General features: G+C 41.0%; 1 protein-coding gene across 2 annotated transcripts; it reads right to left on the bottom strand.

The window, feature by feature from the left end:
- Positions 1-1,940: 1,940 nt before the first annotated feature.
- Positions 1,941-21,598, bottom strand: si:ch73-61d6.3 (occludin). 2 transcript variants are annotated; one of them, XM_040128324.1, is made up of 9 exons: positions 21,377-21,598; positions 16,415-17,009; positions 14,452-14,643; positions 13,290-13,457; positions 8,186-8,346; positions 5,609-5,827; positions 4,411-4,582; positions 3,567-3,608; positions 1,941-3,476 (listed from the first exon to the last, which is right to left on the bottom strand). In XM_040128324.1, exons 2-9 carry the CDS (start codon positions 16,988-16,990, stop codon positions 3,378-3,380), a joined length of 1,629 nt encoding a protein of 542 aa, XP_039984258.1. In that variant the 5' UTR covers positions 16,991-17,009; positions 21,377-21,598; the 3' UTR covers positions 1,941-3,377. The 2 variants fall into 2 exon arrangements, with proteins under 2 accessions (XP_039984258.1, XP_039984259.1); XM_040128325.1 differs by lacking the exon at positions 21,377-21,598 and adding an exon at positions 19,663-19,758.
- Positions 21,599-22,519: the final 921 nt, after the last annotated feature.

Here is a 22,519-nt window from a genome sequence, read left to right as displayed (position 1 = left end):
ACAGCTCATCATGCTGTCCCTGAATCACTTTGTGTTATTTGTTGCAATATAAACTATTGTGATTTGACTTTGTAGCTTTACATTTACAAGAATCTTGTTTCTATGACCATGCCAAAACTAAAAAAAAAAAATTCAAACGAAAGTCTATATGGCTGACTGGTCATTTTTGCATTACTGGAAATAAAAGTATGCACTTTTCCTCTGTGGGTAACTTGAGTATTTAAGTGCAGGACCCGTGCAAGTCTGCAAGAATCAGAAACACTTTCCCATTAATTTTAATTTCAAGTTCCTGATTAAAGCTGAAACAACTCGTTGAATCAGAAAATTAGTCAATAGGAATTTTGATCATTATTTAATCGATTAAGTCGTTTAATCAAGCAAATGTGACAATTATTTGCCAGTTCCAGCTTCATGATGTAAGGATTTGATGCTCCTCTGTGTTTTAGGTCATTTTAAATTGAATATTTTTGAGTTTGGATTGTTGAGCTGACAAAACGAGGCATCCTAAGACCTCACCTTAGGCTCTTAGAATTTGCAATTGGCATTTTTCACTACTTTTCATTGACTGAATGATGACTCAATTGACACAAAAACAAATGAGAGATTTACTGATAATGAAAATAATCATTAGTCACAGCTATTTCTGTTATTGGACTTGAACACTGCATTAACCACAAATGTGTAAGGGCAGTCACACTTCTTCTGAATAACCTAGATTCAAAGTCTTTTTCTGAATTGCCATAAAAGCGTCTGTTACTTCATGTTACTATCAACATCTTATACTGTGCTTGTTCTATAAATACTGACACTCTCTCGCATCACACTATTATTGTTTGTTTAGACTTGAGAGCAGCTGAGGCGACCATTAATAATTATCGATCAAACTCCTATTTCCCAAACTGGCAGAAGGGCCTTTGCTGATTATTTTTTACCTTGACATGTTCTTAGTGGGAAAAAAAAATACGGAAAATTTCAAATTTCAATACACAGTAACAGATTCTGGTACTAGAGCAGGAGTGTCAGTAAACTTGTGAGTAAGTACAGTGTAAGTAGGTAGTGGTGGTATCAAAATTAGTTACCAGAGTTGAGTCCCAATTTGTTAATACATACTAAATATAAGCAGGTCTTACGTTAGTGTCTTTACACTGTAAAAGTGACAAAAATAAATATTCTCAAAACAGTCCACATGCATACTAAAGACGATGTTATATATTTATTTATTGAGTGTTGGTGTTCACTATTCTCCCACAGTGCAGTGCACAAAGGAAAAGGAGGTGCTACTCACATTAGGAAATGACATTGCAGATGGTGGTGAAACAGCTACAGAAAGATTCATGACAATTAGTGCAAGTAACTAGTATTACATTTGTTTGTTTTTTTACTTCTTTCTCTGTGTAAATTTTAACAGGCAGCAGCAATCCAAAGTTGCAAAGTTTATAAAATGTCTTTATATCTTCGTACAACACTATTGTGTGTTATAAACCATTTATTAACCGTTTATATTGTGCTTGTAAATGCCAAATGGAGACAGGGGTTAAAGTAAAGTGCTAGCAGTGCACGCTGTTTTATCATTTCTTGTTAGTATAAAGTTACAAAGTATGCTGATTTTGTTGTAAACTAACTGCGAAAACGGTATAGTAAGACAATGACAGGCAAATACTGTAGACAATTAGTATGATATGGATAATAGTATAATAGGCTAGTATAAAATGGAGAGGGCTTTCAACGTTGTTTACCGAAAGGGGGCAGTGCCAGCTTACCTTAAACTCGCTGGGCTCAATCAACAGGTCCTCCTGCTCTCCCTGCTGGATGCTCACTGCAAATGCACAGAGCTACAGATTTATCCAAACCAGGAGGGTCCGGGGAAAAAAATGAAAGAAATAAGCGATGGACTTAACTCATTTTTAGAGAATTAGAAATGTTTATTACTTACTTAATTCAATACTTTTTAGACATCATACCACATGGAAGTATACAGTTATAAAAAATGGTCATTTATAATAGCATCAAAGAAAATAAATTCATACAAAAATAAATGGCTCGCAAATGGTTTGTAAAATGACAACAATGTTCTTCTTAAAAATACAAATGCATGACAAATCAAAAGTGCGTCTGAACGATTTCATAATGTACAGTAGATCGTAACACTTTGTACATGAAGTGGATTAATGCAAAATTACTGATGATGATGATGATCACAATTTTCATTGGTGAAGAATCAAATGAAAAGATGCGCTCAGCTTATAGACAGAAACAGTGAGACATGTTTTCCAGTTTGTTGAGGAGCATGCATGATAAACAATGTAAAAATAGTCTATTTTTACTATTTTGCATAGCTTAAGCATTTTGAATGACCACTGATTAAAAAAAAAAATTAAAAAAAACAGGTCACTATGGTTCTTTAGTTTGTACAACTAACAGATAACGTCATCACAAATGCTAAGATATCTGCTGAATCTAATAGGCAGATACATAGTAAATTTGTTCTCGGTACGTGCTATGAACAAGATTCATTAGATGTATATACAACGCAACGTCACACATATCTCCTTGCCCAGTTTGTCCCCTTTTTTGGTCTCACGGCATCTATGACAATCAGTATCAACATCTTAGTTCAGACAGAAATCCAGTGTATTGGAGAATACACACGGTCCCGGCAGAGAGCAGTTAACTTCACTGACACTGAAGTTAGTTACAAACACTGAGGCAAGAAGATGAGAAAAGCACGACTAAAGTGAACTTGCGACAAAGATAACGCCATTCCAAGGGATAAAAGAAACTCCATATTTGCTAGCAAACAATCCCAGCAACCTGTCTCGCCCATTTCTACATTCTCTACAATACTGTTTCCCCTCTTATCTGTGGCGATAAAACAAAGAAAAGTTGCCCATTTGGGTAGCAAACAGTGCGAGAGAAACCAAGCATGGTGTTATCACAGGTGACTGAATGTCAGGTGACTTTCAAACACCCTTTGAAGTGGCTGCACACTGCAAACAATGAGCTGGATCTTCAGGAAAATGGCAGTGTTTGCTGTGAAAATGGCTACAACTGAGGGTCCTGTTTCCATTTTCTTCAAAAAAAAAACAACTAGTTAGTCGTATTTTTCCAATCAGAGAGAATGAAGGAAACAGAAGTTTAGATCATTATTATTAACATACAGTATGTTCCCTATGTGTGTGTCCGTGTGTGTGTGTGTGTGTGTGTGTGTGTGTGTAAATGTGCCCCTCTGTATCCAATGTGTGTAGGTGCTGTGCAGGTAACTTTGGTCTCAGCATGACACAAGAGTCTTCGCGCTATTTTGGAGTGTATCTTGGCCCATGTCTGTGAGTGTTTGCTGTGCAGAAGGCAGAGCTGAAAGTCAGGACCGAGTGGATTCATTAGTGGGTCTTGTCGTAGTCCTTCACCATGCGTTTGATGTGGAACAGTTTGTGTCTCAGCCTGCGACACTCCCTCTTCTTAGACTGATAGTCTGATGTCTGCAGAGCAGAGAGGGCACAGATGAGTTATTCAATATTACTGGACAGTGAAAATGTTAGCTCCTCTGCTAATCATAGATGTTTCCTCACCTGCTTCAGATCCTTTAGTTGATTATATTCCTCTGCTGCAGCCTGAGGAAAAAGGAGGAAAAAACATTTGTTATACTCACGTCTCCCTTACAAACAAACCAAATGTTGAAGGAATCTAGTCTTTTCCCGTTTTACATGTGTTTCTGTACACTCGGGACCATGACGATCAATGACTTTTCGAAAGCGCGATGGAGTCTGGAGGACTGACATATATATATATATATATATATATATATATATATATATATATATATATATGTATGTATGTATATATGCCACCAACATCCGGAGACACTCAGCCGCCAGGTCCAAGATGGCACATTTGACTTGAAGCAAAGTCACGTATGTTGGATGTGTGATCTGGTTGCACTGATCAGTGCAGTGACTCAACAACTGAGAATCTAACCATGCAAATGCTGAAAGTTATGGGTGAGTGTGAAAAATCAGCACATTCATTACACAGACAGACTGAATGAATTTTAGCCCTTTTAAGGAAGGAGGAACATGGGAGTCTGAAGAACTTTTTGCTGCATCTTTTTGTAGCGAGATCAGCATTTCAAGGTCAGTACAAAGCCCTCCTGTGCTCACACCCCAGGCAAAATTTTTTTTTTTTTTCATTACGGGTGAATAACAGCATCTCAATGCTCTCCCCCATTTGCAGTCCTCTATTCTTTGGATTAAGGCTCATCATGCTCTTATTACAAGATTTTTTGTTAATCTATGTTTGGACATTAGAGAGGGGCGGGTAAAGGGATGACAGGGGGGTTTCATGAATTTTCAGTCTGATTTTCTTGAGAATAAACTTAATGAAAATATCTGAAAAATAAAGCTCAGCCTATCCGACCTGGTACTTGGCAGAAGTGTCGTCCAGTGTGTCCAACTGCCGGCTGAGTTTGTTCAACTGATCATTGATGTCGTCCATCTCAGCACACAGGCGCTTGTACTCCCTGAGGTCGGCATCAAACTCTCTCTTATAATCATGACGCTGAACATCAGATGTAATCTCCGGATAGACACTGGAGGAGGGGGAGAGGAAGGAGGGAGACAAAAAAGGATGCAGATGAGGAGAGGAGAGAATGACAAACAGACATCAGCATCGGAGATGAACTTGCATCGGCCACTAGAAGGACTTGACAATCGCACCTTACAACCTTCACTGAGGTTATCAGCTTTACTGCTGAACCGCAGGAACGCACTGCAGAGGTCAAGGAAGTAGACTGTAAGTGCTTGTTTCAATTACGGTGCGTCCAACCACGGCCAAATAAAAATACTTTCTCATCAACTACATTGACTCCCATGTTTCGTACCTTTGGCCCAATTCTCTCATTCCGTCTGAGTCCAGTCCATGTGAACTGGCATGCCTTAGAGGATTAACTACTTGCCTGGAGAGGGTAAGAAATATACAGACTATAGCCTTTTCCATGTGTCAGTTTATCTACTGTTCTATATGAGGTGTATGGTCATATATGTAGAATTTAAACCATGTGTGAAAATAGAGGTGTGGCTCAGAGGCGACAGGTCAAAGGTCCTCAGAAGGGGTCTTGCAGTTCGCAAAGGAAGGTAACGCTTTGTAACTAAAACCATATGTGAGGGACAGTTTTTAGGAAAACAACTGTCCTATTTAAGAGTCGGTGACCAAGGCTGAATTTCAGAGTGGTTCATCAGCTTCACACCCTCTCATAAGCAGATCTGCAGATGCTTGACTTGACGCTGTTATTCTTTGGAATAAACCTTTATATGCAATCAAGACGGTGTCAGCGGAGTCTCCTTCATCCTCTTCACATCATCAAGACCATCTAATAATCTACATATATTTGCATGTTTTAAACCAAAAGATATTCTCGCTGCATTTTCCTGTAAATAATGTCACTCTCACGTGAGCTTGATTTTCTGAGCTTACAGTTTCATCCGGATCAGTGAATTTAGGTCTGGTCCTGAGGGAGCGACAGCATTTGACAGCAATCTACATTCTGGGTTTTTGGTTAATGACATTTCCAACTCTAATCCAGAGATATCGCAGTGCAGTCGTGTTTAATTCTCACCTATCCCATTCATCTCCGTCAAGTTCATTGCCTGTCTCTCCTCCTGTGGTGTACTCTGTCTCGTACTGAGACTCGTCCAGCTCTGGGTTACGTCTGCGTCTCTTGCCCCTGTTGGCAGAGGGTTTGCGGCCCCCTCCCGTCTCCTCCGAGGGGGTCGAGCTGGTCCCTCCACCGTGGGAGAGGGCCTCCAATGGCCGGCTGATGGTCCTCTCGGAGTACCTGCAGGATGGCAACAAAGACATGAGGAAAAGAGTTGGAGATGAACAAAAAGTCAGGTTCATGGAATCAGCATAACGACCAGTCTTAAGTTTATAGGCAGTGAAATCCTATTTTTTACTATCGGCTTCTTACTATGAGCGACACGAACACAGTTTTCTGTCAGAAACAGTTTGGGTTACTTCAAATGAAAGATTTCTGCATTTGTGTTTTTGTCTTTGCGTTTCACAATAGTTTGAGGTGGCTTCCGTTGGATAAGGGTAACGTTACGTACAAATATGCACCAATCAAATAGTCACAAAATTTGAATCAAAAATGTGGTGACAGTTTAGCCGCTGTATGTCCATGTTGACAGCACTGTCAAATATGATAATGCCGCTCCTACAGAGTCCTGATAACGCAGGTTAAAAGAGTTTCTGAGTGTTAAACCTTTAATAAATAACTTGTTTTAATGTCATTTTCTGAACTTTGTTTGTTGCTTATTCGTGTATATTGAGTGTCTTACAGAAAATCTTAAGATTTGAAACCAAGTTTTCAGAGATTTTGAGATATTCTTCCAAAGAAAAAGAAAAAAACTAAACATTTTGTCACCTAGAACAGCAACTGTTCCTCTTGGGAGCTGTTGAAAAAAAAAAAAACTGTCTTAAAAGAATAATGCAACATTTTGGGAAATATGTTTATTTTCTTTCTGGCAGAGAGTTAAATGAGGAGACTGATGCGTCTCTCATGTCTGTACGTCAAATATTTCGCTGGAGCCAGCAGCTGTTTGATGTTTTATATCTTGCAAAGCCACCTCGCTGTGTACGTAAGATACAGAGGGAAGTACAGGAATGGTCGAATATGACACAGTGACTAAACAAAACAAATATTTACTGATATGGCCCAGAAATATGTCATATGGAGGAAATGAGACACTTAGAACCCCTAATGATTATTGTTGCTCACACCCTACGATTTCACTCTGTGCCATGTGGAGGGCTCTGGGTGACCGGGAGGCAGGTGCAGCTCCTTGATAACAAGAGGCGGAGAGATGCTCAATTTTGTAGGTTTGTAGGGATTTGTAGAGGAATCCAAATCCAGCGGCGCAGATATTACAAATTTTTACAGAAAAAAAAAAAGGCTGCATTAAGTCAGCAACAGAGGACACAGCAGGTCTTCAGGCAAACATTCTTCAGCTTATGAAAACGCCAGCTCTGTTTACTTTGTGAGAGAGGAAATCATCAAAATAATAATATTCTTTGCTTTAAACCAACTGCAAATCTTTGCAGTTCTTAGTTTTTTTTTCCTTGTTAACTGTATGGTCTGTTCTGAGGTCTCTCTGAATGTATTTCTGACATGAGATGACCTGTCACTGAAGTATTGAGGACATTAATGCCAGCAAAAATATAGTGCCTCAGAAATCATTTCTAGCTTTGCAGAATAGCAAATACATTAGTTCACAAACATCCAGCTTTTTCCTCGCTCAGAGAATTCAATGAACACGAGGGGAAAAAAAACAAACAAAAAAAAAAAACAAGGGAAAGTTAATCCACCAAAGGCTCAAAGGTCACACACACAGCTCTTTTTTGTGGGCAGGGCAATATGTTTTCATGGGCTTTTAAGCAGAGCAGTGGTTAGATATTGCTTGCGTGTGTCACATGTTTGAACAGTTGATTGTGTGGAATATTTGTTTGGCAGTGAACAGACTCAAATGTTGCAGCTGCTATCTTAACAGAAACATTAGTTTCTGCTAGTTAACTTTCCACCGATCTGTTGGACATTTCTTATAGACACAGTAAAATTAAAAAATACATTTTACAAGATCTAATCCTGCACCCTTGTGTTACTCGTTCAGTTATCACTTGTTCTATGCCAAATGAATGAAATAAATATTTTTTGAGTATTTTTATATTATAATGCCTCTCTTTTCTCTTCTTGCAAAAACTAGTGTTGATGGCATATCTTGAATTTATGAAATCAAATGTGATTTGGGGCAACTGGCTAACCCCACTCATCATATATACCCATGCTCATTTCACTGCGACTGTGTGCAGAGAGGGTTTTGAAACATTTAATCAGCCAAAATGTGCATCTTCTGATTTGCGGGTAGAACTCTAGACTCGGGGCTGAAAAGCAGCTGAGAATATCGACCCACTTGCGGCGAGTTAAAGGAAATCATTTTGAAAAAATTGAAAAGTGGATCATTTACACGAAACATGATGCTGAACAAGTAACTTTACTGTTTATATATGGAATAACTGGAAAAGAGAATGTATATACAGTACAAACCCGAGTAGCAACTGACAACTATTTGTTCAAAACCTTATAAAAAGTAAAGTATAAAAAAAACAGAAAAAGGGCTGAGAAAACAGGGTCACCCACTCGTTGTTGTACGTGTCCCCATTATAGGAGCTGCTCTCCACTTTGGCTGGGGAGTAGGAGATGACACTGTTTGGTGAGGCGTTGAGCAGCCCGCCTCCCTTCTCGGACACCAGCAGGGTAGGGGCATCCTGAACACTGCGGCTTTCCTCCACATTGTTCACCTACAGCAGGCAGGAACAAACAGGAGGAACAGACTCAGCAAACGCAAACAAACAACCGAAACGCCAGCAGGACACACCATGGGCTCCTTTTCTGACCGACATCCTGTTAAAGAAACCATTATTTTTCTCCTTGTTTCCTTAGTTCTTAACTTTAAGGAGAGAAGAAGAGCTATCTCTACACCAGAGTCAGGAGTCTGGTAGTTAGTGGTTAAAGCTAAAGGGATCAGTGAGGCGTGTAATTGGACAGCACAGTCCAACTGCTCGGTGAAATATGGGTTGTCTGCTTGGTTCACATTGCTCGAAAAGGTCCAGAGAATTAAAACAAAGGATGAGTAAAGGCTGATTGGAAAATAAACCCAACACTGACCATAGATACACCCACATCTTTGAGACTGTAATGTAATATCATTGATGGTTTCCTGTTTACAGCATTTTAAGTTTTCCCATTTGTTTCTCTAAAATGATTAGTCATAAGGATAATATATACATGCACAAAACAATAGTTTTGCTTTCACTTCTTTCTGTTATTTCACATCTTCATGAACACCTGGAACGGAGGAGCTCCTCCTTTCTTTCTTCAAACAAAAGTCTGTTATGTAAATAAGTTCATCTTAACCAGGATTTCCAAGTCCTTCCTTTGAGGTCAAATGGCGTACATGAGGGAAGTCCTTACAATGAAGGCCTCGAGGGGGGGGTCACGGTTTCTTCCAGTGGATTGATCAGTCATTAGATGCCTTTAATGAAAGTTCTACACAAAACAGCAAAGTCTAAACTTTAAACGGGTCCTATTGTTTCACTGCTTCCTGGAATGCTAACCGGCTAAATGTTATCAGAAACTCTTTGGGTGTGACACCCCTAAAAATACAACAAAAAGACCAAGACTGTTAATTGTATCAATAGGTGAGCAGCTTTTAAACAAAGCTCAAAATCCAGGCACGCAATATCTGAGTTTGTACACAAAATAACACTGACAATGGGATGATGATATTTTTTAAAATGCATATTTCTGAAAAAAAATCTAAATGGTGCAGGGCGGGAGTAACATGAACATTTGCTGTACTTGTCTAAAATGTGTATTCAGCACCAGCCCTTGGCCAGTGACGCAAACATTTCTTTTGGGCACTGGTCAAAGGTGAGAATACACTATTTCCCAACTATATGGAACCTTTACAAAACATCCTCGCGTCGGCTTTCTTGGTTGGTGCATTACTGAGCAATCTCCTGAATTCCTCACGGTGCAGGAGCAGGTCAGCCTGGCCCTCAAAAAACAATAACCACGGAGGGTGGAGTGTTTGGGTGGGGGGAAAGTTGCCTTTCTCGCAGCTGAGGGAGAATCCCGTTTAAAAGAGTGGAGTTCGTGTAAGAATCCTAACAATGCCCTCTCAGTGGGCAGCACAGCAGCTGCTGGGCCGTGAGCAGAGTGTGCAGGCACAGTAAGAATGTCTGAGAGCCCTGGACCTGCTGAAGCAAAGCGAGGAGGACACTAATGTGAAACTAGTGCCAACGCTTACAGCTACTGACAGATTTTTTTTAAAAACTTGATACAGTGAAACCACTAGAAACAGCTCTAATATACGGCTGAATGATTAATTGTTCTCCTACCAAAATTCTAATTTGAAACAAAAAAAGAAGCAATTTTCGCATCACGAAAGTCAATTCTGATATTAGTTCACATCATTAATGCCTTAACAAGCTGTAAAACGTTTACTGAAAGTGTAGGCGACCACCAAATAAGCAGTCTATAAAGACTTCTTTCTTTCATTTTCTTTCTCACATATTTAACTCTTTCTAATGTTTGGATTTTTTTCATGTCTCTGTGAGTGGTCGATGTTTGCTCTGTTTGCTGGGCTCGCTGCCTCAAATTGCCCCTTGAGAGGACGAATATAGTATCTAGAACCGAACCGAACTGAACAATAGCCGTCAGCTGTAGCTAAGCAGGTTTATTAGCTACGTTTACCTGTTAGTTCTCTTCTCTCTAAATGACTGGTTTGTAAGAAAGACAAAGAGAAGCAATGTCTAATTTGATCTACATTTCTTTATTTCTATATGTATATCTATATTTCAGTCTGACCAGAGAAACCAATTTGGAAGAAAGAATTAGAAAATCTTTTTTTATCCACTTATTGTTCTAACCTTTTTAATGTCCAGACCTTTTTACGCTATATATAACCATGTCAAACTACTGCTAAGAAATACATTTTCTCTCTACAGTAAATTCATGTTTTAAATCCATGTCTATGAAACCAGTCCAGGATGCTTTCAATCTACATCTGTCCAGCGCTTCAGTGTTTCCAGCGCACACACAGCCCTGCAGGAAAACCGATTCCAATGACCTCATCCAGCTGACACAATGACCCCCCCCCCCCCGTTGAGCTGAATGAGGCCAGTGTGTGAGGTCATCAGAGCGAGCCGGACCTCCCCGAGCTCAGCGACCCAACAGAGATGGGTCCAATCTCACACCAACCACTGCTTTGGACTGTCACTGGCCTTTGCGTTTAAAGGAGCCAAACAAGCCCGATGACTCATTCTGCGATGCAGGTAGTGAACCAACGAAGGAAAAAAAAACCAAAAAAGTGCAGAGTGGATCCTTTAAAATTATGAGGAAACTGAGGACAAGGTGGCAAAACTCCCACACTGACAGACCTGTTTGTTTAAGATGTCACAAAGATAAAAGACTGTATGTCAGCCATACAGTTTATATGACGGTACAATAATGACGCACTTTGTCTGACCTGCTTTTGAACAGAATACTGTCCTCAGCCAGCAAAGACATATATGTCTCACAGATATATATGTTTTAGATTGTGAAACATATCTACATACAATACATGTTTTAATCTTTGAATAAATAATTATCCTGTTGCGAGGACGGTCATCAAATCTTCTCAGATTCATCTTCCTTGGAAACTCTTTGCCCTTTTCCCCAGCCTTTGTGATCCCGAACATATTTTCTTAAGTTCCTAAATGCAGCAGCAATGGACAGTTCATTACCGTGCTGTACCTACAATAAATCTGATGACATCAGTGAGCGTGGCTTCATTATTAGACAGTAGTGCCAGTCACAGCATTCACTCTGGCCTTGTCCCATCTGCTCCGCCCTGCCTCTACACCTCTGTGTGGATGATGCCATGTTCTAGACAATGACAACCACTCTCAAAAACAAACAGCTCTATATAATCCAACATAACACCATGTCTGTCTAGTTTTTAGTTTCTCGGGCAGTGCAAGAAGATACACTGACTCACTGCAACCATAACAGATTAATGAATCGGATCAAATGATAGAGCTAAGATAGTAATTCTGACTCCTGTAAGTGCCCAGATAAGTATTACACACTGCAGTACCTGCTTATGTGTGGCTAGGGAAGGGCAGCTTAGCCTTTCATCCCCTTAATGACATCCTGAAGAAGAATCTGCTAAAGGAGTAGTCTCAAATCTTAACAAATGTATGTCTGAACACAAACGGTTAGCACTCGCTTTAAATATCTTGTGTTTGCAAAGTTCATCACCATTTATTTGCCATTATTAATAGGTATCAACTGTTCGCATGGTCAAATAGATGGGGGGATGGGTAGACGGGAGGGACTAGACTAGCAGTATTTACCTTAGTTTAATAATTGCTTTCTTGCATTCTTGGAGGGATTTTGATTTTTAATTTTTTCTTTATATTTATTTCACTTCCGGATGGAATGTGTCTTACTCTACGCGACTTGTCTACGTGTATCGATTCGTGTTCTTGAACTCGCCTGCACAACGTCTGGACAAACACTGGATATCAACACCACCTGTTGGGGAGGATGCGTACTCTAGCAGAACAAAAGGCAATATTCTTCAGACCAATGTTACATTTAGTTTTAAGATACAAACAGTAACAACTGCCTAAGAACAAAGTGTACAGATATGCTGGTGTTTCAAACTTAGTTTACAAAATGTTAAACTATCTTACTGGTGCTGTTAATGACCATCAATTAAATTTCAAACCTAAGCTGTTGATGTTAACTCATTGTCATTCACTGTATGAAACAGGCACAGTTTGAAAAGAGGCAGGTCAAGTCAATAATCAACCCATATCTCAGGCAACAGTCCCATATGACTAGAGTGTTGTTGACATTTAAAAACCCAAAGGCCGGCTCTCTAGAAACCACCTGCCTGCTTACTATCTCCCCAGGTGGTTAATGATTACTCAGACTGAAACAAGGTGCTAGGCCACGAGCAAACACTCACCGACTGCTATCAGCCCTGACCCTGAACAAAGTGACTCAGTCAGAGGAAAAACTCTTATGGTAGTGTGACCATTTCCCCATAAACTGATAAAAATCTGTATATATTACAGACCCTTTGGACTTTCAGCTCATAAAGACAAGCGGTGTGAGTGTATGAGAAATGTAAACTGCCGTACATCACAAAGTCTATCCGGACATAGAGCATAGTTATATATTAAAAATGGCAAGAGACAAATGAACCACAGGAATATGCAAGTCTCAGCATTGCTATTTACTGCATCTCCATCACCACAATCACCTAACCTGTCTTTATAAATGATGACTACTTGGGTGGGATGACTACCTGACTGATGACCTACCTACGCACCTACTTTGCGTTGTCAAAATGGGCAGAAACTAATTTCACACTTGGCAACAAGTGACACACTTTGGTGGCAGAAGGGGGAAAAGCGTATTTCAATCAGTTTTAGGGGCCGACTCTTCTACACGGAAAAAAACACCAGAGTTGATGGTTTCATCATCCGATCAAATCTGTCGGCGAACATTGTATTTCATCAACCTTAGGCTGGATTTAAACTCCCTCTGACCCTGTTAATTTAACTGCAAGCTGTGCATGCAAAAACTCCAGGTCAGTTTGGGTCGAAATGTGATTTTTTCCCTTTGGAAATCCCATGTAAACCCAGTCTTATTAAACTGTGACTACCACGCTGTTGTCCCTTACCCATTCCTCGACATCTCTGCCCTCTGAGGCCTTCCCTCCGACCAGGGGCTCCTCCCAGTAGATGTTTGGTTTCCCGTAGCGCCAGATCTTCCCTCTAGTTTTGTGCGCAAAGAAAGCCGCAACACCAAAAGCGATTACAACCAGGAATCCACACACCATAGCAACTCCCTGGAAAAGAAAAAACATGGGAATGAAATTTGGAAAGTTCTCAAGTAGATAACCGCTGCGATAAAGCTGGTTTGTTGTGGTACAAAAAGTACGCAAGTACACATATGTGACATCACTTGGAGGAATACATATCGCAATTTGTGGCTCCATGTACCACAAATGCAACAAATGCTTCATAACAGATACATTACAAAACAGTACAGGACTAATAATACAGGAGGCTACGATACACATTGTCCATGAAGCATGAATACATACTTTCATCTCACATTTCCCCCATTTGTAAAAGCTTCATACAATACATTTTCACAAAAACAAATGATACACATGTAAACCCCAAGCAGTTACGTTATACATAGATACCGGTCATTTTAGTGGCGAAACAACTGTGTCAATTATTCTAATAGTCAAATAACAAAAAAAAACTAATTGACAATTTTGATAATGAATCAATCATTTAAGTAATAAAATAGACAAAACCAGCAACCGTTTTCCTGTTCCAACTTCTAAACTCTTAACATTTGTTGCTTTTCTTTGTTTTACTTACAGTACAGTGTATATATTCGGGTTTTGGACTGTTGTTCAGACAAAATAAACGAAAACAATTTGAAGACATCACCTTAAGCTTAAGATCCAGGAAATTTTAATGGACATTGTCTGACTATTTATAGACTAAACAGCGGGAAAAAATAAATAAATAAATAAATTGACGAAACTGCTGCTTGTCCTAATTGATTTATCTGTAACCCTTCACATCTTGTAATCTAAAATAAATATAAATATATATATATATATATAATTGTGGCCTTTAATGCTCATTCAACTTAAGATACCTTCCATAAAACTATTACAACTCGAGCCCGATTAATTTAAAATAATGTTATAATTTTCAAAGGAGGCCATTGTTGGACTAATACATCTACATGAAATTATCCTGCAAACTACTAATCCAAGCCTTGATATCTACAAAATATGCACAGGAAAAACTACAAACCTCCTGTGGGTCCACAAAGCAGTAATGGTAGAGGTACTGGTTGTACATGGGGAAGCCTCCCACTCCTCCCATCTGGGAGTAGCTGGTCTGGTAGAGGTTCTGGCACATCATGAGCATCGGATTGTACATCATACTGGAGGAGCCCTGGGCCATGGGGTTCACTCCGACAATGTAGACAATGTTTATGATGCCCTGAAAAAGACATGGAGTTAGTACATTTACAGTCATATTAATATTTACAATTGTGAAATCTGTCAGCTCTCTTATTGAAAAGGACTCTTAGTAGCACTCCTCAGTATTCAAATCAAAAAAGACTGGGATAACAATGTCATCATGTGAGCAATCATGTCAGCTAATCATATCATCCCGGTGGAAATACTGTAAGTGCAAAGGGCACAGTACAAGGAGTTTTATTTTGGACTGACAGACCTTTGATAACTCTAGTGTTTTGTATTCTATCTGTAATAAATATTTTTTTGGAGCTTAATCAGCTGGAAACATGTAAAAACATACACGTTTTTATGGATGCTTGATGCCTGCCTTTATCTACACTGGATTTGATGATGTGCTGAGCAAAAATAAACCTGTAATACCCCTGCTGGTTTGAGAAAGTGATGTAAACTCTCTTTGAATCAGAACTTACACATTTTCTGGAATTATTTAGTCATTTAAAAACCAAAGAGTTGAGGATTTAATTAAGAGAAAGTCCAGCCAACTTTTATGTATATAAATTCGCTGTAACTGAAGACTCTTTTTCAATATTGAACATCTATAAACTCCAAATCCCCAGCAGGTTGGAATAAAATTAAAAGACTGAGTCCCAGAAAGACCAGTATCTTTTCATATTTGGATCTATAGTACTATCATATACTAAACATGGCATAAAAATCTGGTTGTGATCTTGGATTAACATCTGTATGAACATGTGTTGTAACCAACCGACCAAGCAAGTGGAACGCTGGGATGTTCAACTGTGTACACAGACTCCTGTTTCAGATTATGTTTCTGGTATTCAGGGTCTTAGAAAACATGCAAATTTAAATAGCGTTCATAAAAGAGCTAGGCGTTTAGCCCGGTTTTGACTTTTAGTTGGAATGTGGGATTTAGAAAATCCAAATATCGGACATTAATGCGAGATGCCTCCGCGGGAAAATGCTAATGCAATGCTGCTAATGTTAGATAGAAATACAATGAGGAATATACAGGCTGAATCTATGCAAAGCTCAACAATCTTTGTGTTTGCGACATAAGTATACTGTCCTCCCCCTAAAATATCTTTTATTTGGGTGCTAATAAAAGACTCAAGCAGGTATCTTTTTGGCATATTTGGTTTATAGAGCTCATTGGAGGAGATCAACTATTTTGTTCAGAATATGAAGTTTGTGAATTAATCTACGTCGTCTAATCTAGTAACCTAAATGTCCTGTAGACAGCATTTGTAAAGTGATAGTATACAACATGAACCAATGCCACTTACCGCATTTTAAGCTATTTTGCTATGCCCGTCCCTGCATGGGCCTTTTAAATTCATAAAACTCAACATTAAAATACATACGGAACCGCACAAGGCACAAAACTGATTGGAGATCCCACTAACGTTACAGCAGTGCAAAACCATGCCGCCTGGCTTTGCCACGAGTTCCAGACACCATTGAAGAGGCGGGTATTTAGTCTGAATCTGAAGATAGTTAACTGTGTTCTACTTGCAGACCATTGTCTTCTCTGTAATATTTTCACTATTGATCCCCGGTTGGGAAATCCTTTTTGGCTCTAATGAATGAGTCACCACATTACCATTGTCATATTTTATGACATGTTATGACAACACAGCCTGACGCCCACTGTGGGGCCTAATGGTAGGTCAAAACATCATTTAACACTAAAACTGGACTCACTGCTACCTGTTGACTCCACAAGAGAAGACAGAAATGTGGGGAAAAACTGAAATATGAATGAGGTTTACCTGCAGGACGGCCATGATGACGCTGGTTATCAGGAGGGCCAGAAAGAACTTCCTGCTGCGGACCATGTTGGATTTGGAGAAGCTGGTGATGAAGAATGCCAGTGCTCCTATGAAGTTAATGGCTGCCATGGCAATCATGGCGGTTTTGGCCGAGTAAGGCGAGATGTAGGAGCCGTAGTAGTTGCCGTAGCCTCCATAACCCCCGTAACCTCCATATCCCGACCCATAGCTGCTCCCACTGTATCCGCTGCCGTAGCCCATCCCAGAACCGTAGTAGCCCATACCATATCCATACTGGATGTCCCACATGAGGGTGGAGGCCACGCAGGCGAATATCGCCACACACAGCATAATCACCACAGCCATCATGGCCTTGATGATACCGGGAGGAGACAGCCATTTGTAGAAGTGCTGCGGTTTTTCCTCAATGTAGTAAGATCCCGGCGGAGGAGGATACGCGTTGTATTCACTCTGAGGGCCGTGGAAGCTGCCCGGAGGGCCAAAGCCGTTGTTGGACGGAGGGGTGAAAGGAGGACTGTACACAGGTGGACTCTCATAGTGCTGCTTGTCAAACATCGCTCAAAGATGCCTGGAACTGTAAACGGACACAACAAGACGAAAAGAGTTTGTGGAAAACCGGGAGAGCAAAGAGCACTGCGCAAGGCTGGGAAGAGCTGTCTGGCTCCGTTTTTTTAGCAGCACTGATATCAGTAATAGTGCTACGTGGAAAGATATGGGAAAGTTAGGCGTGACTGTCTTTGGTAATGAGGCTTAGTAACAGAACAGTGTAAATGTTTTACAACTGAGTGTGATTAATGAGGGTTAGGGCTGTTACGGTTGTCTTCTCTTTCTCCCAGTTTGAGTCCATTAGGTTTCACTGAGAGGGTTTCACCAGAGGGTTTATCACTTATCATATCATACTTGCTTTCCTACGTTGTCAGGAAATATATTAGAGGAGTGACCTTAGCTTTGAGGTCTCTGAACCAGCAAAAGCTGAATCACTGTGGAGATGTCAGTACCAAGACGAAGAGTGCAGCCAAACAACAATACTTTCCTTTTTGCCTCTTCCCAGGCTGTAGGAGTCTCCCTCCAGCGTCCACAATGTCCAGACAGACTTTGAACATTTCACATCCCTCCCTCCAGCTAAAAATGTTGTTTTCTTTCGGTTACATATCTTACAGAGAGATTTCCAAGGCCACAGTGTATACGTTTTAACAATGCCCATTCTTTTTCACGGAGTCCTACGGGGAGGGGGCTGGCTACATGTCGGAGTGAAAAGGCATGCAAAAAGCAGGGCAAAGTTACTGTGTAGGACAAAAAAAAAAAAGGAAAAAGATTATTCTTCCAACTGTAATCTCAGCCTGATATGAACACATTGCTGAGTGCAATGTGCTTGTAACAGACTGTAACACGTCATCTGTTCATACACCACATAACAGCAGGGGAACTAATTCAGTGATTCATGCACTGTAACTAACACTTCCTCTTGTTACTGATTCATCTATTATTTTTTCGACTAATTGATTATTTTTTTTAGTCTATAAAATGTTAGAAAATTGTGAAATGATTAGTTGATTAATCGATTAGTTTGGTGCCTGAGTGAGTCTTTTTTTTTCGGCAAACTGACAGACATTAGCTAGTTCCAGATTCCAAAAAGTAGACCTTTGCTGCTTTTCTCCATTTTCTCCATTCCTTTACAGACATTTTATAGACACAAGGATTCATAGAGCTCAGTCAATAAAGTAAGTGTTTGTTGCAGGCCGAGATTCATTAATTAATGTTTTAATTCAGCTTTGCAATTAAATCATAAATTAACTGCAAAGTACCCTGTCTACCGAAGTCTATCTTCCAGTAGCGCCACAGGTCTGATTTTTAAAAACAAAAACACCTCTTTCGTCTGCATCTTTCTCCTCTTCGGGCGTCTTGTGGGGGGGGTAATGGCCAAGATTCATGGCCATTACGGACAGAGTGACAGTCCCTGGCACTGCCCACAGTCTACAGTCCCGGGTAATAACTCTCCCCTCTTTATGGGACTCTGGCACACACAGCAGAGGAGGTCTTCCCTCAGAGCCCCCGTCCCAGACACCTTCCCATTATTCCCTCCCTCCTTCCTCCACATCCTTCATTCCCTTCACAACCCCCCCCCCCCTTCTCTCCATCCCTCCATAACTTCTTGCCTTTGTTTTGGGGGCAGGAGGGGCAAAAGTCAAAGCTGGTCGTCACGGGAACCGTGTTGCCATGGAGTCGGGGTAAAAAGAAAAAAAAAAAAGAAAGAAAGAAAGAAAATTGGGGCACTGTCCAGGGAGGATCAAACAAGGGCTCCTCTGTTCTGCTCCTGAGTGGAGTGAAACGGGAAAGAGACAGAGGGGAGGACAGGTGGATGGGTAAGTTGTGCACAGCATTGTCAGGTGTCCCTTGCTGTTGATCAACGGGCAGGTCCAGGAGGCACTGGGTCTTGGTTTATTTCCAACTGCAGTGTTTGATTGTATCGAAAACCGGAGGGAAACAATCTGAGGGTCAAGGTCTTTCCAAGCAGCGAAGTTCCACTGAGATGCCCAAGCAACTGTGATTTCTACTTCCCTAGACCTCACAACACTGTTAAATGCTCCCTTCAAATTTTTCTACTTTATTGCATTAGGAAACGTATAATGTTTCAAGCCCAAGCTGGCTCTACTTCAGGTACGGCGGGATCAGAGGCTTTAAAATCTCCAAAATCCACATCTTTGACTCCTCTGAACCTGCCAAAAACAGCCAATTTGGGTTCAAAACTTTGTACTTTTCCCAACGTAATAAACTAGGAATTTTCTAAAGGGAGCGTTTAACAGTAGAGTTAATCTTTGGGAGGCAGAAACACAGGTACAGTTTTTTTTTTTTTGTTAGTTTATTTTTCCAAACCAGCTAGAGCTGCAACGACTAATGGTTTAAATCATTTATCAAGCAAAAAACCAAAGACCAAAACATTTATTGATTGGTCAAAATAACAATCAGCAGATTACTTTACAATGAAAAGAATCACATGGACAAGACAGATGTAAGATTTATCTGTGTTTTGCACACTGATTGTTAAGGTCCATGAAACCATAATAACTTATTTGCCACATTTGCTCATTAGGCAGAAGCCTAGTGTACTTTTACTCAAAGCACTTGCTGTACAATGGTGGTAATAGTAGGGGCAACAGCAGCATCAGCAGTAGGGGTAGTAGTAGTAATAGTAGTAGTACAGTAGTGTTAAATTGAGAATGGCTCACAAATTTCATGCGTAAGCTGGGCAGAGAGCTCAGCGACAGTCACAGGTCAGGTCAGACACCCACCAGCCGTGGCCTGAGCCCCACTACAACAAAGACTCTATCATTTGCTGCCGCTGATGGAATTCCAGGCGTACGGTCACATGTCTCACATCTGTCAAGAACAATTAGGCCCCTGCCCCATGTAGGCTGGGACCCACTGGCGTACACACAGGAGTCGGCCAAGACTCCCTGCCCCAAAAAATAACATGACCCACTGAAGAAAACCTCCTGGATCATTAAAAAACCCAGCAAATCTTGTGGGGGGGGGGCACAGACTGTATGTCAGTATGGATTCAGTTACACCTATTCAGGTACAGCTATCTGAAGCTAAAGCACACTACTTACAAATAGACTGAAACGGTTTTGGAGAAGTGTTTCTTGTCGTTTCTGGAGGCTTCAGTGTGCGGGGCTGCTGACCGGCACTGAGTCATAACAGAGTGGCGTCTTAATAGTCTGTGGAGCTGAAACCCCTAGTCGACTAATCAATTAGTCGCTCGACGGAAAATTAATCTTCCCCTTAATTTTGATAATCTATTAACTGTTATTGCCTTCTTTTCTTTTTTTTTTCAAAGAAAAACTTGTCTTGTTCCAGCTTCTCGGTTGTGAATATTGTCACTTTTTCCTGAACTCTCTGTACCAGTGGGCTGACGTCTTGGGGGTCTGGACTGTCGGTAGACCGAGAGAAACAGCGCGACTCCGTCCGTCTGGGCCCTGGGAAATTGTGACATTTCGACCATTTTCTGGTGTTAAAAACGACCAAATCGAGAAACTAACAGGCAGGAAAAAGGGGGCCCAGCATTTTGTCCACCCAGTTTATATTGACGACAGGCAGAAAGATCGACTACTAGGAAACACGTCGCAGTGTAATGCAACTCGATTCGAATCAAACAGAACCGCGAACTACGGCTTCCACACTAAAGCCGGATCGACATCTCAACAACTACTAGTCCACTAGGCTACTAGTCTCGAAGACCACACGAAACTCCGCTCTTGAATCTCAAAGGGGCCTTCGCGCCTCACCTCGGGGGTCCCTCTGCGCCCCCAGGTGCCCCACACACATAATCTGCCAGGTGTGACTACCTGTGGATGAAAAGTGGGTTGTTGTTGTTTTTTTTTTTTTAATGTTTAATGTAACTGCCTCACCTGTGTTTACAGACACCCGGTTGTGGGGCTTCTCTTTTTCCGTTTATGATGGAGGGTTGTAGCTTTAAACGTGAATTTTGTCACGCTACTACCTATTGCAAGCCACGATGAATTCAAAAAGGCATCATATACATAACAGTTTATAAATCTACATAATAATCATTTACAGTGGTGATAGTGATTTTTCTTGGCGTGACTCTCTCTTTTGTTTTTTGTTTTTTTGTTTTTTTTCCCCCAGTAGATTTCTGATAGAAAACGTTTTGACCCGATTCCCTTATGGTCAGTTAACAAAAAAAAAAAAGCAACTCATTAATGGTGTTAGCTGATGCGTTCAGTGGCCGGGAAACAAGACCGAGGGGATCCACCTGTCCCAAGTCACAAAATGTGCCGTTACTCGCTCAAACGGTTGCAGGATGTATCGGCGGCGACTGAGGGCAGTTTAGCGAAACACCTTCACGCAGGCCTGGCCCGACGGAATAACTTTACACGCGGCCGCTGGGACAGCCTGTGTCCACCTTGAGTGTTGTCTTACCTGAAGGGGGACCAAAGACTCGAGCTCTGCCCGTTCCCCGGGTCCTGCGAAAAACTCGTTCCTCGCTCCGGAGGTGCGGGAAACGGCTGAGGAAACTATATGTCCGGGGGAAGAGCAGCGAGTTTCGCCGGGTCAGCTTTTTCCGTGGACCTCTTTCTCTTTAACTTTGGAAGTCGTGACTCCGCTCGGAGGCAGAGGCAGAGACGGCGGCTTTTCCCCTCGCAGACGACAGCCCGTGAGCAAGCGCTTTGTCCCGCCTGTGCGCGGCGAGGAGGCCCAGCGCGCAACAGCGCCACGCCGCCGCGCTTCGACCGCCAGAGGTCGGCCTTTCCCGGGGTTCATACCCGGACGGGTCATGAGACGATGGGGCCCCGACCCCTCATAGGGAGCATCCTACCCCCAAACCGAAAGCCGTGATCATTCTACCTCTTTTAATAGTCGTTTCACATCTGTTTGTAGTAGTTTTGACTACTCTTTGGTACTTTATGTGTCTTTGTGGTCGATTTTACATCTTTTTGTGGTCCTTTTGTGTCTCTTTGTGGTAGTTTTTTTTTTTTTTATTATTATTTTTTTTTTTGTAGTTGTTTGAATGACCTTCCAACAATGAATATTAACAGTCACTTGAAACAGAAGCTCCAGCCCAGGGATCCCCTGACCCCTCGGGCCCCTGGGCCTGTGCCCATTGTGGGGCATGGGACAGAGACACTGTCAGAAAGAAATGTTTTAATTACAATCAATCAAAAATCCTGATAAATACATGATGACCAAAAGCAAATAGACAGGTTATAACCATCACTGTTGTCGTAGTCTTCCGCCAGACAACATACTTCTGGAACAGCAGTTAGGTGATTGTATTAGAATAACAAACAAACTTTTTTTTTTTTTTTAAAGGTAAAAGTGAATAGTTTTTCAGGAAGTCGGTGTTTGTAATTCCTGTTAAAATGTCCTGTTGATATTGGACAAATAGAACTGGAAAAAATTACCATTTGCAGATTTTCATTGGCAAAGTCTTTAAATTAGCAGTTGAGTTGATGTTTAATGTCTCTCTTAAAGTTCACTCATCCAAGATTTCAGGGTGACATCAATCATATTCTCACACAGGCTGCACAATAATACAGTTTCTAAATGATGAAAAGTAAGGTA

The sequence above is a fragment of the Xiphias gladius genome, chromosome 6, assembly GCF_016859285.1.
Source record: "Xiphias gladius isolate SHS-SW01 ecotype Sanya breed wild chromosome 6, ASM1685928v1, whole genome shotgun sequence".
Lineage (NCBI taxonomy): Eukaryota > Metazoa > Chordata > Actinopteri > Istiophoriformes > Xiphiidae > Xiphias > Xiphias gladius.
Note: the sequence above shows the minus strand (reverse complement) of the source record. Positions and strands in the feature narration are given on the sequence as shown.

Excerpts from the sequence above, each read along its gene's own strand:
- si:ch73-61d6.3 (XM_040128324.1), bottom strand. The coding sequence starts at position 16,990 with ATGTTTGACAAGCAGCACTATGAGAGTCCACCTGTGTACAGTCCTCCT. Across the intron at positions 5,828-8,185 it reads GGGGACACGTACAACAACGA|GTACTCCGAGAGGACCATCA; the intron begins GTGGGTGACCCT and ends GCCATCCTGCAG. Across the intron at positions 3,477-3,566 it reads AACTAAAGGATCTGAAGCAG|ACATCAGACTATCAGTCTAA; the intron begins GTGAGGAAACAT and ends TCTGCTCTGCAG.